The sequence below is a fragment of the Erythranthe guttata genome, chromosome 14, assembly GCF_056151865.1.
Source record: "Erythranthe guttata isolate IM_541 chromosome 14, IM_541, whole genome shotgun sequence".
Classification (NCBI taxonomy): domain Eukaryota; kingdom Viridiplantae; phylum Streptophyta; class Magnoliopsida; order Lamiales; family Phrymaceae; genus Erythranthe; species Erythranthe guttata.
The window spans coordinates 19,997,027-20,013,069 of record NC_142546.1 but is presented as its reverse complement, the minus strand read 5'-3'; the positions used below and the strand labels follow the sequence as shown (position 1 = coordinate 20,013,069).

At 31.0% G+C, this 16,043-nt stretch overlaps 1 protein-coding gene across 1 annotated transcript; it reads right to left on the bottom strand.

Annotated features, from left to right (window-relative positions):
• Nucleotides 1–6,969: 6,969 nt before the first annotated feature.
• LOC105950141 (transcription factor MYB30) lies at nt 6,970–8,214 on the bottom strand. Its single transcript, XM_012973459.2, has 3 exons — nt 7,950–8,214; nt 7,709–7,838; nt 6,970–7,588 (listed from the first exon to the last, which is right to left on the bottom strand). Exons 1-3 carry the CDS (start codon nt 8,080–8,082, stop codon nt 7,081–7,083), a joined length of 771 nt encoding a protein of 256 aa, XP_012828913.2. The 5' UTR covers nt 8,083–8,214; the 3' UTR covers nt 6,970–7,080.
• Between the last annotated feature and the right edge of the window lie 7,829 nt (nt 8,215–16,043).

The following is a 16,043-nucleotide window of genomic DNA, read 5'->3' as shown; positions in this document are numbered from 1 at the left end:
TTGGGTCAATTGACACATAACCACTTTCTCCAACCGCTAGGCCATCTCTTACATGACTTTATATCAATATTCTTTATGAATATAAAATCTATATAATTTAATACATTTTTTGTCTCAATTTGGATGAATAACTTAAATCAATTTGATTAATTAACTTTTAAAAGGCCAAATATGAATGTGGTTTCATTCATGATATAAATCAATAATTGGCTAAATGTTTAAATTAATTAAATGAAACATATTCCCAAAAATGATTACCCCTTATGTTTCATATTATTTGTTTTTTGGAGTTAATCTCAAATTATTTATTATTTTAGAGTTCCAATAAAACATTAATTGGATTTTTATTTATTTTGCCCTTATCACTCATAATTAATTTGAAAAATAATCAATAACAAGGGTATTTTAATATTTAATATGTTATTTTTGGTATAATTTATGCGTAATTATTGAATTTTTTAATATACACTCAACCACCCAAAACGACATATAATATGGGACGTAGGGAGCATACCAATTATCCGAACTAACTTTTTAAGTTTAACTGCAACTTCGTATTTGGGATTAAACTAAAATAAAAATATTACAATAATTTACAAATGTTGTTGATGCGTATTGAATGTTTCATTGAACATAACATGCTCAAAATAAAGGTGCAAGTGCAACTATCATCGGTTTCGTGTCACCATTAATGGTGAAACTCGGAATATAATTTCTTAATTCGAATTTAAAAAGTTCTGAATTTAAAATCGTATTTTTCATTATGATTTCTGAAATTCTGATTTCCATTTTTTTCGAATTTATTTGGAACGGATCAGAACTGTGTATAAAATTATGCAAAATTACAATTTCCGATCCAATTTTAGTTCCAAATATTTTGATTTTTTTTAAATATATAATATAATTTTATGATATATTTTATAATTCCATGATATAACTTATGTTATATTTTATATGAAATATGTAAATCGAAGGGCCAAGTAAATTATAACATTAGAAAAGATTGATTGGTATCAGAAACTCTCGATTGCATTTTTCCTTATCATAAAATCTATGTTTTAATTTGTTGTTCATATATGTGGTTTTATTTATTGTGTTTTGTCCCTTTTTTTTTTTAATTTCCTTTCATTTTCCTGCAAATTTTCGAAAAAGATAGAAAAATATTGTGAAAATTAGCATTATATTCGAATTTAGAACAAGATATTATATACTAATGTGATTTTTGAAAATTTGAAAATTCCGTTGATTCTGAGGCGTTCTGAATCAGAATGAATTTTTGCATTCCAATTTTTTTGGAACAGAAATTAGAACCCATTTTTTTCTTAAAAAGAAATTGGAATCGAAAAAACCATTTTCGATCCATTCTGTCCGATTTCGACCCCTAGTCACCATAAAGATTTTTGTATTATAAATTCATAAATTATATATTTATCAAATAATTAATATTTGTATTAATAGTATTTTTTTTCATCCTAAATGATTACTTTATAAAGGTGTGGGCTGATTCAGGCCCAACTAGATTCCTACACAAAAACAAAATGCATCTTATTTACAGTGTAAAATATTTACAAATGAAGAAAATTCCAGCAATTTTCAAAAGAATGAATTATTCTATTAAGCAAAAAAATAAATAATCATATTTCTAGTTACAACTTACAAGTTACAACTGTACTTGGGATTTTTTTTTTTTTTTTTATCATCAAGATAATAATAAAATAAATAATTATTTTTATTATTTTTGTAGAGATAAAGAGTAGTAGAGAGGAGATAAAAATATTTTTACTAACTTCACTTCTTTGAATACTACTCACCCAATCAACACAATTACAAGACTCACTGGAATACCCTCTTTTTTTCTCTATAACTCTAGAATTTTCAATTCTTTGAACTTGATTTATAATGAATCTAGCTTATTCATTTCCAACACGCCACCCTAAGCTCAATTCTCGCATTCCAAGTTGATTCCTCAATTTCTCGAACAATTTTCTTTTCAGAGGTTTCGTGAAGATATAAACAGTTTTGATCTTTAGACTTCACAAACTTAACTTGAACTTCCTTCTTTGCATTGCACTCTCGAATGGAATGATGCCGAGTATCACTGTGTTTGATTCGATCATGAAACATTGGATTATTCGCTAGTAGGGGTGTGCGCGGGCCATAAACCCGCGGGTTCTATCAAAACCCGCCCTCGTCCCGTCAAACAACGGTTCTTGATTTTGAAGAACCAAACTTGTGGGGTTTTAACGGGTTTATGATAGGCGGGTCCATGGCGGGTTTGTAGTAGGACCCAACCTTTACGGGTCGAAACCCGTTATCGTCTAAACTATTTTTTTTTATATATAATTTATAAGTTTTACGGGAGAATAATTAGAAACTAAAATGAATAACCTAAAATTTTAAATTGAAACCAAACATAAATAATGTAAATGTCAAGAGTAAATAAAAATTAATATAAAACTAAAAATAACTAATTCATAACTTAAAAGACAAAATTTAAATAAAATAAATATAGTTTTTTCAAGCATAACTAACGCTATTCAGCTCCATTCAACACCATTTTCTTCTTCTTTTTTCTGCCGTGTGTTGACCGTTGTATATATATGCTTTTTTTCCTACATTTTCTTAGAGATTTTCATAATCTTTATAGCTATTACTTCCACAATTATAGTTTAGTTGATTTATGTATTTGATACACTAGAGATACTTTATTTATTCATTAATATTATTAATTTATTATACTATATAACGTAAACAAAACGACGTCGTTTTGTATGGCGGGGCGGGACGGGTTTCACGGGTATTAAAAAAAATTGAACCCGTCTAAGACCCAAACCCACGGTTCTTCACCATTTTAGGACCCAATCCTATGGATGGATCTATCCGTCCGGCCCCAACGGGGCGGTTTTTCACGGGTTTAACGGGTGTAGCGGGTTGATGGGTCCGACTTGCTCACCCCTATTCGCTAGTACAATCGCTGACTTGTTATCAACAAAAAACTTTTGTTTAATCTTCTTGATCAAAGTTGAGCTCCTTTAACAAGCTCCTTACCCATATATATTGCCTGACATATGCTCGTTGTCACTGCCACGAATTAGCTTCTACTAGATCTTTTTCTTCCAATGCAACTTCCATCTAGATAGGTAATAAATCACTGTGACTCATTAGCTTTTCATTGTCATTCAGTTTCTCGACTTGTTCAAACATAATTTTGAATTCAACTGTTGTAGATGCTAATCTTTTAACATATGGACTTTCAATTTCAAGTTTCTTGTTACGGAGCTCTAGCTTCTTTGATGATTTTTTTTAGTAATAAAAGAACGTTCAACCAACCATTTATAAAATTTCAGTCTCATGCAACAGACCGAGCCTGAACTAGAGGTGTAATCACAGTAAGTTAACTATGTGTGACGAGTTCGACATAGAAGGCATTTGAATAAAAAAAATCGAACTTTGGTCAAATGGCATCACGCTATCTTGCGCTACCTACTATATATTATCACTCCTTGCTCGGATCTTTCTTCTAATCCTAGACACTTGCTTAACATACAATAAAATAATCTTGACACAGTTTACGACTGTTCCTATTGAATATGGGTGTAAATAAGCGGTGTCGGCTCGACAAAAGTTTGAGCTTTCTGAGGATCTCAAGTTCGGCCCCATTTGTAGTTGTATATAATAATAATAATAATAATAATAATAATAATAATAATAATAATAATAATAATAATAATAATAATAATAATAATAATAATAATAATAATAATAATAATAATAATAATAATAATAATAATAATAATAATAATAATAATAATAATAATAATAATAATAATAATAATAATAATAATAATAATAATAATAATAATAATAATAATACTAATAATAATAATAATAATAATAATAATAATAATAATAATAATAATAATAATAATAATAATAATAATAATAATAATAATAATAATACTACTACTAATAATAATAATAATAATAATAATAATAATAATAATAATAATAATAATAATAATAATAATAATAATAATAATAATAATAATAATAATAACAAATAAATAAATAAAAATACATATAAAAAATAATTTATTATCTTCTATTTTTTATTGTAGTAAATAATTTAGTGTAATAAAAAATAATGGTATTAAAAAAAAAAAAAGGCAAAATGAGTTGAACTCGAGCGACAATCTTGACTCAAGTCCAAGCTCAGAAAATAAAAGCTCTAGCTCGAGTTCGAAAAATTTGCCAATCTAAATTCGAGTCCGAGTCATTTACAACCCTACTTTTGAATCGTAATAACTAGCTAGACATTTCGCTCTTCTCGCTCTTTGTAAAGCAACATTTTGAATTACATATTTTCATATTTTTTTGCTATATTAGATCTAGGTGATGTATTTAATTATTCTTTAATGTTAATTAGATTAGATATCGATGATGAAGTCATCCAACTATCTCAATATATTAATTTGAGTTTAGAAACATGGATCACTTCACTAAAAATCATTATCCAATTTTAAAACGCACAAAAGAAAAAAAAGAGAAAAGGAAAAATGTGGGAAGTGGAGATTGTCATAAGCTAATTGGGTATTTTTAGTTTTTTTTTTAATGATAAAGTAAACATTAAATAAAACCCAACGCAATGAGGTCCATTCACTCGAATTGCACCAAGTGTACTTCGACTTGGCACAATAACTTTTAAACTGCACAAGAGATGTGAGAAAATACTGCTAGTTCGAAATTGAACAAGATAATATCGCAATATCCTGCTCAACCAATTAGACCACTTAGAAAAGGGTGGTGATATACGCAGGCCAAATTAAACATTCATGCACTTTTTTACCATGGTTTTTTACCTTTTTACCATAACTATTTACCTTTTGTACTATTCCTACCAAATTAAAAATTAAAAAAAAAAAAAAAAATTAAATTTTGGTGCTCGTGCAAAAACACACGAGCATTTCAACAGTGCTCATCTGATTTCACACGAGCACTGTTGAAATGCTCGCATGTTTTTGCACGAGCATCTTATAATTCTATAAAAAAAATTATATAAAAAAAAAAAAAAAAATTTAATCTGCTCGTGTAAAAACACACGAGTGGTTGCAAAGTGCTCGTGTGATTTCACACGAGCACTTTGCAACCACTCGTGTGTTTTTACACGAGCAATTAAAAAAAAAAAAAAAAAAATTAACAAGGCCTGCTCGCGTGAATTTACGCGAGCACTTGGGAAGTGCTCGCGTAAATTCACACGAGCAGGCCAAAGTCCGATTTTTTTCGTTTTTTTTTTCGGATTCGTAATCTACATAACAAGAGGATCGTAAAAACGTAAAAATTACATCCGATCTGTTGACGATTTGCACGGGCTTTGCGAAAGAAAATCGAAAGGGTAGAGAGAGTTTTTGAGTTTTTTACCTTTTGTTTTTTGAGAAATGGTAAAAAATGTGCCTGAATGTTTAATTTGTGCCTGCACAAATCATTTCAGCTTAGAAAATCAATCCCAACTCACATGTTAGATGTTAGAGCAAGTGGTCTATTATTTTTTTTATTAAGCATGAATTAATTATTATAATATTGTGAATGTGTTTAAAACGTGATTCACGGTGCTTTTCTTGTCCATATGGAATTTTATATTATTTTTTTAATAAAGCAATTTAACCTTTTCTTAAGAAATAAAATAAAAGGTGAACTCGAAGATAGTGACTAGATGAGGTGAATTAATTTCATCATAATGGCTAGGTGCAACTTGATGAATTTGTAAAATAACAAGTAGATATATTGATTGCTTCAAATACATTTAATAATTTGAAGAAAATCTTGTTTTCAGCATAGATAAGATGCTTTACAAACAAGTTGGCCTGCACAATTGAACTTGGGGCCCTTAATTTAGTGTGTCATAAACAATTAATCACTTGCTTTTTTTAAAGATAACTCATTCATGGTTAATTTATCTTATTCATTTTGGGAAATGATGATTTTTCCTATTTGTTTTATTTTTAGGTAAGCTTAAGTTTTTTTTTTTTTTTTTTTTTTTTTTTTCACTTTTTAGATAGCTGGCGACGGGCGTCAATATTAAGAAGTTGACGATCAAATAGTGTTTGTCTTTTAGGTTCAATGACCATCGTCTGGATTTTCATGGTTTGGATTGGTTGACAAACGACTTTATCGATTATATAATAGGTTGTTTGTTGTTAATTATTGGATGCTCATTTTCATACAAATTTCAAATATTATTTTTCTAAATTAATGTTAATCGTTATTTATCAAATACAAATACTAATAAATATTTTATTACATGTAAAGTATGTTTTTTTATAATAAATCTAATAAATAATGAATTATTTATATAATTAGTTACTTATTATATATATATATATATATAAAGTCAATTGATACTACTTTATTGACCAACCGATTTTTTTTAACATAGAAGCAATAATCAACATATCAAATTATACGTGAATTTGTTAAGCTACCAACTTAATTTTGATGGATTGGTTGCCAAAATTTATATGTAAGAAATCAGTTGATTGTAAAGTAAAATCGACCCATGTCCTAACTCCTAATCGTATCATGTTTGTTGTAGAACTAGTTACAGATTCTTTAGTTCACAAATGAACTAGAGTCTAAGCACCAAGCGAACTATGTCTTAGTAATAACAAGTAAACAACGCATTGGACAATCATATGCGACAAACTCAACCCAAAAAATATTTGTATGAAAATCAAACTTGAATTATTACTCGTTGCGCCCAAAAAAATTAAGCTAAATGTTTCAAAACATATTTTTCCATCCCAAAACTCCTAAAATCAAAATATTAATACTAAATAGTCTAATTAGTCAACTTTCACTTAATTTTACTAAGTGAACTAAATTATTATTCATTAAAGTAAAGTATTCTGTATTTCAATAGATTTAGTTGAAATTTGACTGGACATTTTAATATTAATATCTTAATGACAAAAATTCAAAGAAAATAAAAATTAAAGATTTTAATTGGAATATCAGTTTCAAACAAATGTAAGTTACACTACAAATCACAAGTTCGAATAACTAAACCACAATTAAGAAAATTTGTTAATTCACAAAAAAATCAAAAGATTCCGTCAAATCCTGAGCCCTATTAAACAAGTTCCCCCAAAAATCATCGCAAATCCCCGTATTTAAATCGGAAGCAAACGATTCCGCAAACTGAAGCAGATCGGAATCACCATTGCCGGCGGCGGAAATATCACTACTGCTAGCACTCCAATCGCTCCCGGAGAAAACCTCCGACCAGAAGCTTTCCCCCATTTCCGTCAAACTCTCCAACGAATCCGTCAGCATGTTGAAGTCGAACTCGCCGGAGCCGACGGCGGCGGAGGCGGAGGTTACCGATGAGATTTCGCTCGACGAATTGACCGGCGAACACGGATCGTGATCCTCCGCCGAATGCTTCTCCGATTTCAGATCCAACTCAGACGAGTCGGTGCTCTGAGTTTTCGTCTCCGATTTCATCATCTTCTTCTTCTTCAAGTGTGTGTGCCACACGTTTTTGATTTCGTTGTCTGTGCGGCCTGGTAATTTTGCTGCAATCACACACCATCTGCAAATAAACAAATCAGATCAAATCACAAATGTCAGACTCAGAAGTTTTGATTTTCCCACTTTTCAATTCAAAATTTTCTTCTTCCAAAAAAAAAAAAAAAGAAAGAAAAAAACATACTTATTTCCCAACTCGGCGTGCAATTTGATGATAATCTCCTCCTCCTCCGCCGTGAAATTCCCTCTCTTAATATCCGGCCGCAAGTAATTCACCCACCGGAGCCGGCAACTCTTTCCGCACCTCAAAAGCCCTAATACCCAAACCAAAAAAAAAATTAATTATTTTCTCAATGCCATTTTCAATTAACTCAATTATTACTTGAAGAAACTATCTGTAGTTTCGATAGAGATTGAATTAGTACCGGCGCGTTTGGGAAGAGCGCGCCAATTGGAATGGCCGTTCTGATTGATGTATTTGATGAGAATCTGATCTTCTTCATCTGTCCATGGCCCTTTCTTCAACCCCATTTTCTCACAGCACGGTGCCCTCCCCATTTTCTCTCTCTCTCTAAAAACTAAGAGTGATGATTTTTTTTTTATTTTTTGTTATGGTAACTGAGTCGACTCACTCTGCTTCAGTCTGGAATGAAAGGTGGAAGAGATGATTGAAAGGTGCCAATGACCCAATGGCTATATATATTTGAATTTTGGGATTAAATTAAGTAGTGGGCCATTTATTAAAGTCCAAAAAATTGAATAATTTATTTTATTCTTTAGTTAATGGGCAAATTACCGTCACCCTACGAGGTATGGACAAATTACGAAAAAAAAACTCATATTGTTTGAGTAATTACAGCCACCATCCTTTTAATTATTTTTAAATAAAATTTATTTAATTCGGTTATTTATCGAACCAAATCGTATATTTAGATCGGTAAACGGTATAAAATGTTGACGTACCAAAATTTCGGTTCGATTTTCCAAAATTAACTGAAGAATTTTTTTAGTAAGATAATACATAATTGAAAGAATGACCATAATTATCAAAACAAGAGGAGGTTTCGTAATTTAACAATAACTCAGGGTGGCCGTAATTTGTCCTTAGTTAATTAATATATGAAAACAAGAAGAAAATTAAATAACAAAATAAAATAGAAATTCATGCAGGGACGAAGCCCTGAGGTTCGTGGAAAGTGATGTAATTGGGCGGAATGGTCAAATAACACGTGCGAGATATATATATATATATATATATATATATATATATATATATATATATATATATATATATATATATATATATATATATATATATATATACTGCATGTGGGTGTGGAGAAACTATTTAATATTTATTACGCGTATACGTATATTTGTACGAGTATTAATATTATATTATTATTCTCTACACTGATCTGAATTTTTGAAAAAAATGAAGTTATTTTTGACGTCATTTACGTTTGAATGGATGTTTTGACTGCTGAAATGTTGACTTTTTTCATAAATGAAAAAAGTCAATTATTTATTAGTGTATTCGGAATATTGAGAAGTTGTCTATTTTTTAGGCATGAAATTAACCATTTTTAAATGCGTTTTTATTGTGCAATGTTGGAAAGTAAACGAATTTTTATATGATTATTATTGGCTATTTGCGCTTGATGTACGTTCAGCGTGTTTAACGTGGACTTTTAGCACAAGTCAAAGTGTTCAGGAACCCGAGCCACGCACAGAAGGAATTGAAAACGGATTGATTCGTCTTTGAATTCGCTGGACCGGTTCAACCCATTTTTTTCATTTTTTTATTTTATAACTATTTATACATATATTTTTCTCACACATGTTAACTCGTTACTCATTTTCAATTAAAATGTAAATCAAACTTAATTTTCTTTTACATACACAACATATCAACACATATCACACTGAATTATTTCAAATATTATAAAAATTATAATAAAAATAACATATCTTCCAATTTTATTTTATTTTTCTTTTTTTCAAATAACGAGTAAACAGGCATTTTTTTCTTCCATTTTATTTGTTTATTTTTATATATAAAAAAAAGCACAATTTTGGGACAAAAAATCTGATTTGCACTCAAGTTTTGATATTACGGTTTAACCAGACTGAACAAGGCAATAGTTCGCGGTTTAACCGATTCAACCGGCCTATCTGGTGCGAGTTTTAAAAAAAATGAAAATAACAATTTTCTGAAAGGAAAAAAAAAACATTTTTTTTAACGTGGAAAATCAAAAACATTATTGTAGGCATTTACGAGTATTTTGCGATGACTATGGTCGGAAACAATTTTTGACCTTTTTCTTTCTTGACACAAATTTGAAAACAATTTTACATATCATTTTATTTTTTTACCAAAAAAAGCTTAAGGAGCGTACATTCTTAAAATACAGTCTTTTGACTCTGATTGAAAGAGCAAAATAATATTAACTTTTTTTTTTCTTATTTTCTTTTTTCTGTGGAAACCGACAAAATAATATATTTCAAGAATGCAAAGTGAAAATAAATTGAAACTTATCCTAGTCTTAGATTCTATAAATAATTCGAAGCTAAGTAACAAGAATGTTGATTAATAAAGAAAGAATTATTTATGTAAAATATAATGTCCATTTTCCTGAAAAAAATATGAATAAAACTAAAAAAGAACACCAAGAGGTGTACACATAATTTGATTAATCTCATTCAACAATTTGTGAAAACCAAGAAATGGCAGCCAAACCATAGAGAGTGTGAACATATTGAACTACAATATAATATATATTTCCTAATTTGGAATATTATTAGCCCATACATACACTAAGAATTAAGAAGGGTCAAACAAAAAGGCTAAAATCCCACACTTGGTCAATCACTAATTTTTATTCCCATGAAAAAGTAGCTTCATGCAACTTGACACCATATTATACATTGCCACTTCTTTTCCAAAGAAACCGTCGTTACATGAGATTTGTTCTATACAACACTCCATGAATTTTACCATATTATACAGAACTCGATGAATTTTATCGAATTATACACTACTCGATGAATTTTATCGGATTATATCATAGGATAGGGATGTGTAAGTTCAACACATCATTATGGGTATTATCGTGTGCAGATCAAAAGTAAAAAAAAAAAAAAAAAAAAAAAAAACAACTCAGTAAAATTCACCGGGTGTAATTAATATACAATAGAACATAGTAACACATGGGTGTAAGTTAATGTACCAAATTGAAATTAGCATTTTTTTTTGAAACATACCGATTTCAATTATGTGAATTCTTTTCTAAACGAATTAAATAAAAAAATGGGAATATTGATACGAAATTTTGTGAAAATTGATTTTTATTTTTGGGGGTCAGAATCTATGGACTAATACATTTCATTTTTCATTAAACATATGTTATAAAATACATAATAATATAAGGGATGTGATAAATGTCGTCCGAGCTTTAATAATACCGTTTCGACTTCAAACGTGATTTTTGATCATTTTTAATTCCAAATTTTGCAAAACCCGAAAAATAGAATTTGTAATATTCTGAGTAACTTTTCTAATTCAACTTGAATCATCAAAATTGAATGTCGGACGAGAAAGATATACATGAATCAATGGATATTGTTCACAACTTTGATGTATTGAGGTATCTAAAATTCAAAATGTGACTCATTCATGCATAACTTTGTCACACGGCATCCAGTCTAGCGGATTTAAGTTGGATTAGAAAGCTGACCCAAAGGACTATAGTTTTCGTGTTTTGAATTTTGCCAAAATCAAAATAGAAATATGTCAAAATCAGGTCCGAAGTCAAAACGACATTAGTAAAATTGAAGCGACATTTAACATTTCAAATAATATAATGATGTCAACTTTGAAATGTGTCAATTGCATTTGAGCTCACAATTTCATTTTTTATTTCCATATCCACCCACAATTTCACAAAAATGAAAAAAAGGCCTCGTACTTGTAAAATTGATTTGGCCTTGGAACTTCATTAAAGTGGTGTTACAAAGTTATTGTAAAATTAAAATTATCTAATGTACTTGTCCCATCTAAATATAGTTATGTAGCTACATGTGACTTTTGGAATACAAATGATTACTTTTAACCTTTTCTTTTATTAATAATGAATGAAAATCAAGTGCATCAATAAAATTTTATCTGCAATCAAAATATCAAATTGAGAAAAAAAAAATATGTATTCTTAAAAGTTGGAAGTGTGTGCAGTTATTCAAGACAAAACTGATTCAAACAACTTAATTACCTAGAAGTTGCATTGTTGCAAACAAGTTTGAATTTTCAGCCTGTTAATTAAAAATGTATTAGATGTCCTAATAAAGTTTATTTTTAAAATGTTTCAAGACAAATTACATTTGCAAACACTAAATAATAAATTATGTCAAAAAAATATATAATACATTTAATGCAGTCCTTTTTTTTTTTTTTTTTTTTTTTTTTAAATATATTTTTTTGTCTTTCTTTTTTAAGAAATATTATGTTTTTGTTTTAAACTCCACTAGATATTAGCCGCCTGAGATGAAGAACACTTAAAACTAAGCTGTTTGTTTGGTTTTATCGATGCTACACCCGGTGATCTTGAACGATTAATCTACACATATAAATAACACTGTAAAATGATTATAATAATTGTATAACTAATGTTTTATAAATTATTAATTGTCACGTTGACTATTATTAATATCAAAAATCTCGACTAATAACAAATGCATATATATTTAATTTTGAAAATATATAAAAAAAATACGTTTTAATTTAAAAGAAATATTGAATTTTGATATTTTCTGAATTTTGAAATTTTGAAAAATTTCTCAATTATTACTTTCACTTATTAAAACCCATAATTCAATCTTCACAACTTTTATTTTATTTAGTTTATGTCTCAAAGTCTTAAATTAAATTATTTTTTTAATTTTGAATTTAAATTATTTTTTTCAAGTTTCAATATAGTTTTTTTTCTTTCTTAAAAAAAAAAAAATTTGAAAAACCGGGTGGACCCGGACCCGAACCGGACCCGGATAGCCCGGGTGGACCCACCCCGAAACCAGACCCGCCTCCCTGCGGATCGGTTCCGGGTCCCTAAAAGTCGGACCCGGACCCGGACCCGGACCCGACCCGCCCCGTGGCCATGTCTACCTATAGATACGCCCCTACACACAGGTGTATGTGTGATCGATTAGTAGCTGGTTAGTTAAATAGATTTATAGTTCAAATTATAGCATCTCGTAGACTCTCTCTTAAAGTTACCATAGAAAAAGTCGTTTTCCCTACTTTTTTGTTGAGGAGACTTTATTTTAGACACTTGTTTTTAGTTTTATATATTGTCCGTTGAAGATTTGAATTTTAAATTGATCGAATACTTAAGTGGATTAAATTTAATTTACTCGTTGTAATTTTTTGTTGAAAATAAATCAATTAAATTATTAACGTATATTTGCTTCAAATAACCTCATAAACATGGCCTTACAACACACACATCTAAATGTATACGAACCTTCATATCGAAATAACAATTGAGATTTATCTTTTCTTTACCTCAAAATATTCTTTATATAATTAATATCTTAATCTATATTCTATTTGAAAATTAAAATGTATTCTAGTGTTCCTTTTTTTCGAAATTTATCATGCTATTGTATCAAATATAATCAAGCAAAAACAATGGAGGAAGAAGAGTACTCATTAACAAATTGAATGGAAAACGTGAAGTCTTCATCCTACAATGCACTGTATTTATATTCCTAATTAACTAAATAACTAACTATTATTATTTACAGTGTAAATATTACTAATACAGATATAAAGTGTAGTATGTTTTAAAACGGACCATGACAGTTAGAAAATGTCCATTTTGGTATAAAATTTTATTAATTGTAAAAACACGATTTATTATTATACATTGTAAAAATAGTTCAACTCTTGACTAGTCGAAATAAAATCTTATAATAATGAATTATATATATTTTCCCCCCAAAAAAACATGACACACCTATGGTGTTTAAATACACGATTTGCAATGATTGAGCAATATGTATATTAGACGAGACAAATATCTAAAATTGTTTGCAAGCTGTTATACGAGAGTGTATGTTTATTTAGTGAACAGATAGGCGGTTGACTGTGGATTCTTTCGCTAAAAAAATATCTGTGATTATGATGGAATTAAAGTAAAATCTTTGATGTCGTTTTATGGTGGTGTTTGCAAAAGCTTTTTGAAAGTGATTATGAGTTTTTTTTTTTTTTTTGTTGCTCATAATCTGTTTTCAGGTGTTTGCAAAATCAACTAAAACTTTTGTTTCTGTAAAAATAATCTGCTTATGCTATTTTTTTAAAAGCATCCATAACCCTGTTTTTTCTATTTAAGTTCATTTTCCGAAATAATTGCAAACACCCCCAACTTTTAGAAATAAGCACTTAAAATGACTTAACGCTCAATCACTGACTTCTGCTTTTAAATAATCATTTGCAAACACCACATATCAAGTCACTGAATGGCATTAAAAGTAATTATTTAACTTATTCTTTAATCTTTACTAATTAATTACTTGTTTAATGTTTGTGTCTAAAAAATGTGAATAAAAAGGCGGCTGCTTAATTCTACGCATGCCTCGTGCTCTATTAATACATGGGACTCATTTAAATAATTAGCTGAAGGTAGCAATTAGTGGTTTTCATAACCTGCAAACCACTGATTAACTTATAACTTTTTGTTGGCTTCCATTAAATTTGAATAATTCAAGTAGTGATTACTTATTAATTAATTAATTATTATTATTATTATTTTTGGTTTTGGAGAAGAGGGATTACTGATATTATAAGTGACTTGCTATTATGGTTAACTTAAATAACTAACCATGGGGAAAATTTATGTTGAGGTTATATTATATGAACAAGTATTGACTCAGTTTAGAGTGTTGAAGTAGAATGAGCAGGAAAAGCAGAGTGGATCCTTGGCTCACGAGCTTGATGACCTTGAGATACCTGCGATCATAGAACACATGAACTAAGCCGGGGGTTGATCCGGCGGAAACCCCTCCGACGCTAAGTCAGACGTGCTGATCATAGAAAATAGTCCAGAGAATACAGTTGTAGTATTGCTCAGTTAATAAGACGTACCTTAAAGAATGAGTTCAACCCTTTATTTATAGCTTAGTTGAGATTGTCGGGCCCAAACCTTACTTGAAGGTGATTGGGCCTCGGTGATAGTGGTCTTCGATATTGGGCTCGTGGCCCAGTAGTTAAATAATTTGTAGGCCCATTGGGTTGGGCCAATTAGGCATATCATTAAGCCCCCCACTCTCGAGTCGATGTGTGGGCCATATTGAAATGGGTGACATATCGTGTCGAGAGTAAAAATTGTAGTAGTCGATGGTGTGCGAAAACGCGTTGGAGCGTGTGTCGGAGGGGCGTGAATGCGCGTTGGCGCGTAGCGCGACCAAGTTGTCGCGATGTAAGTTACTTGAGTCGTCGGTGTTGTCCCGCGACGATGTAATAGCAAATTATCTCCTCGTGGGAGTTGTCTCGTCGCGGGGTAATAGAGTTGATCGAGTTATCTCCTCGTAAGAGTTGTCTCGCGATAATGTGATAGCACGGATCAAGTAATCTCCTCGTGGGAGTTGTCTCGTCGTCGGGTAATAGAGTTGACCGAGTTATCTCCTCGTGGGAGTTGTCTCTCGATAATGTAGTAGCAGGGAGCTAGTATTCTCCTCGTGGGAGTTGTTATTTATCGACATTGTCAATGTTTTGACGCGTTGCTTGTATGTGTTTACATATAGCCTTGTGCGTGATGTACTTGAGGAGGGGATCAGACTCTCAAGAGTTTTTTATGGGGATCGTGCCCCTTGTTAGACCTCGTGGGTCGTAAGTATGTTTGGACCGTGGCCACGTTTTAATGAAGGACCCATCGAAAACAAGTAGATAAATTTTGAGTAATCAAGCTGGCCAGGCTATATAGATTCTCATAATATCTCTAAGTGTTTCTAGGGTTGTAATCGTGCTAATTTGAGCTTGCAATTATATAGTGAATTGCGGGCAAGTTGTCTCATCGTGGGAGTTGTCTCGCAATGAAGTTGTAGGAGCGTTGGATGACGCGCGACTGGGGAGCGGGCGGATTCAGGTCGCTCTGAGCGAGTTGCCTCCTCGTTGGAGTTGTCTCGCAACGAGTCTTTTTACCGAGCGAGGTGGCTCCTCGTGGGAGTTGCCTTGTATCGGGTTCGTAGTGCCGAGCGAGTTGGCTCCTCGTGGGAGTTGTCCCGCTGCGGGTTGGGGTACCGAGCGAGTTGGCTCCTCGTGGGAGTTGTCTCGCTGCGGGTTCGTAGTACCGAGCGAGTTGGCTCCTCGTGGGAGTTGTCTCGCTGCGGGTCTTTAAGACCGAGCGAGTTGTCTCCTCGTGGGAGTTGTCTCGCTGCGGGTTGTAGGACCGAGCGAGTTGTCTCCTCGTGGGAGTTGTCTCGCTGCGGGTTGTAGGACCGAGCGAGTTGTTTCCTCGTGAGAGTTG

Bases quoted from the DNA above. Each gene is read 5' to 3' on its own strand.
- LOC105950141 (XM_012973459.2), bottom strand. From the start codon at position 8,082: ATGGGGAGGGCACCGTGCTGTGAGAAAATGGGGTTGAAGAAAGGGCCA. The intron at 7,839-7,949 runs GTACTAATTCAA...TTTGGGTATTAG, and splicing joins CGCTCTTCCCAAACGCGCCG to GGCTTTTGAGGTGCGGAAAG. The intron at 7,589-7,708 runs GTATGTTTTTTT...GTTTATTTGCAG, and splicing joins CACGCCGAGTTGGGAAATAA to ATGGTGTGTGATTGCAGCAA.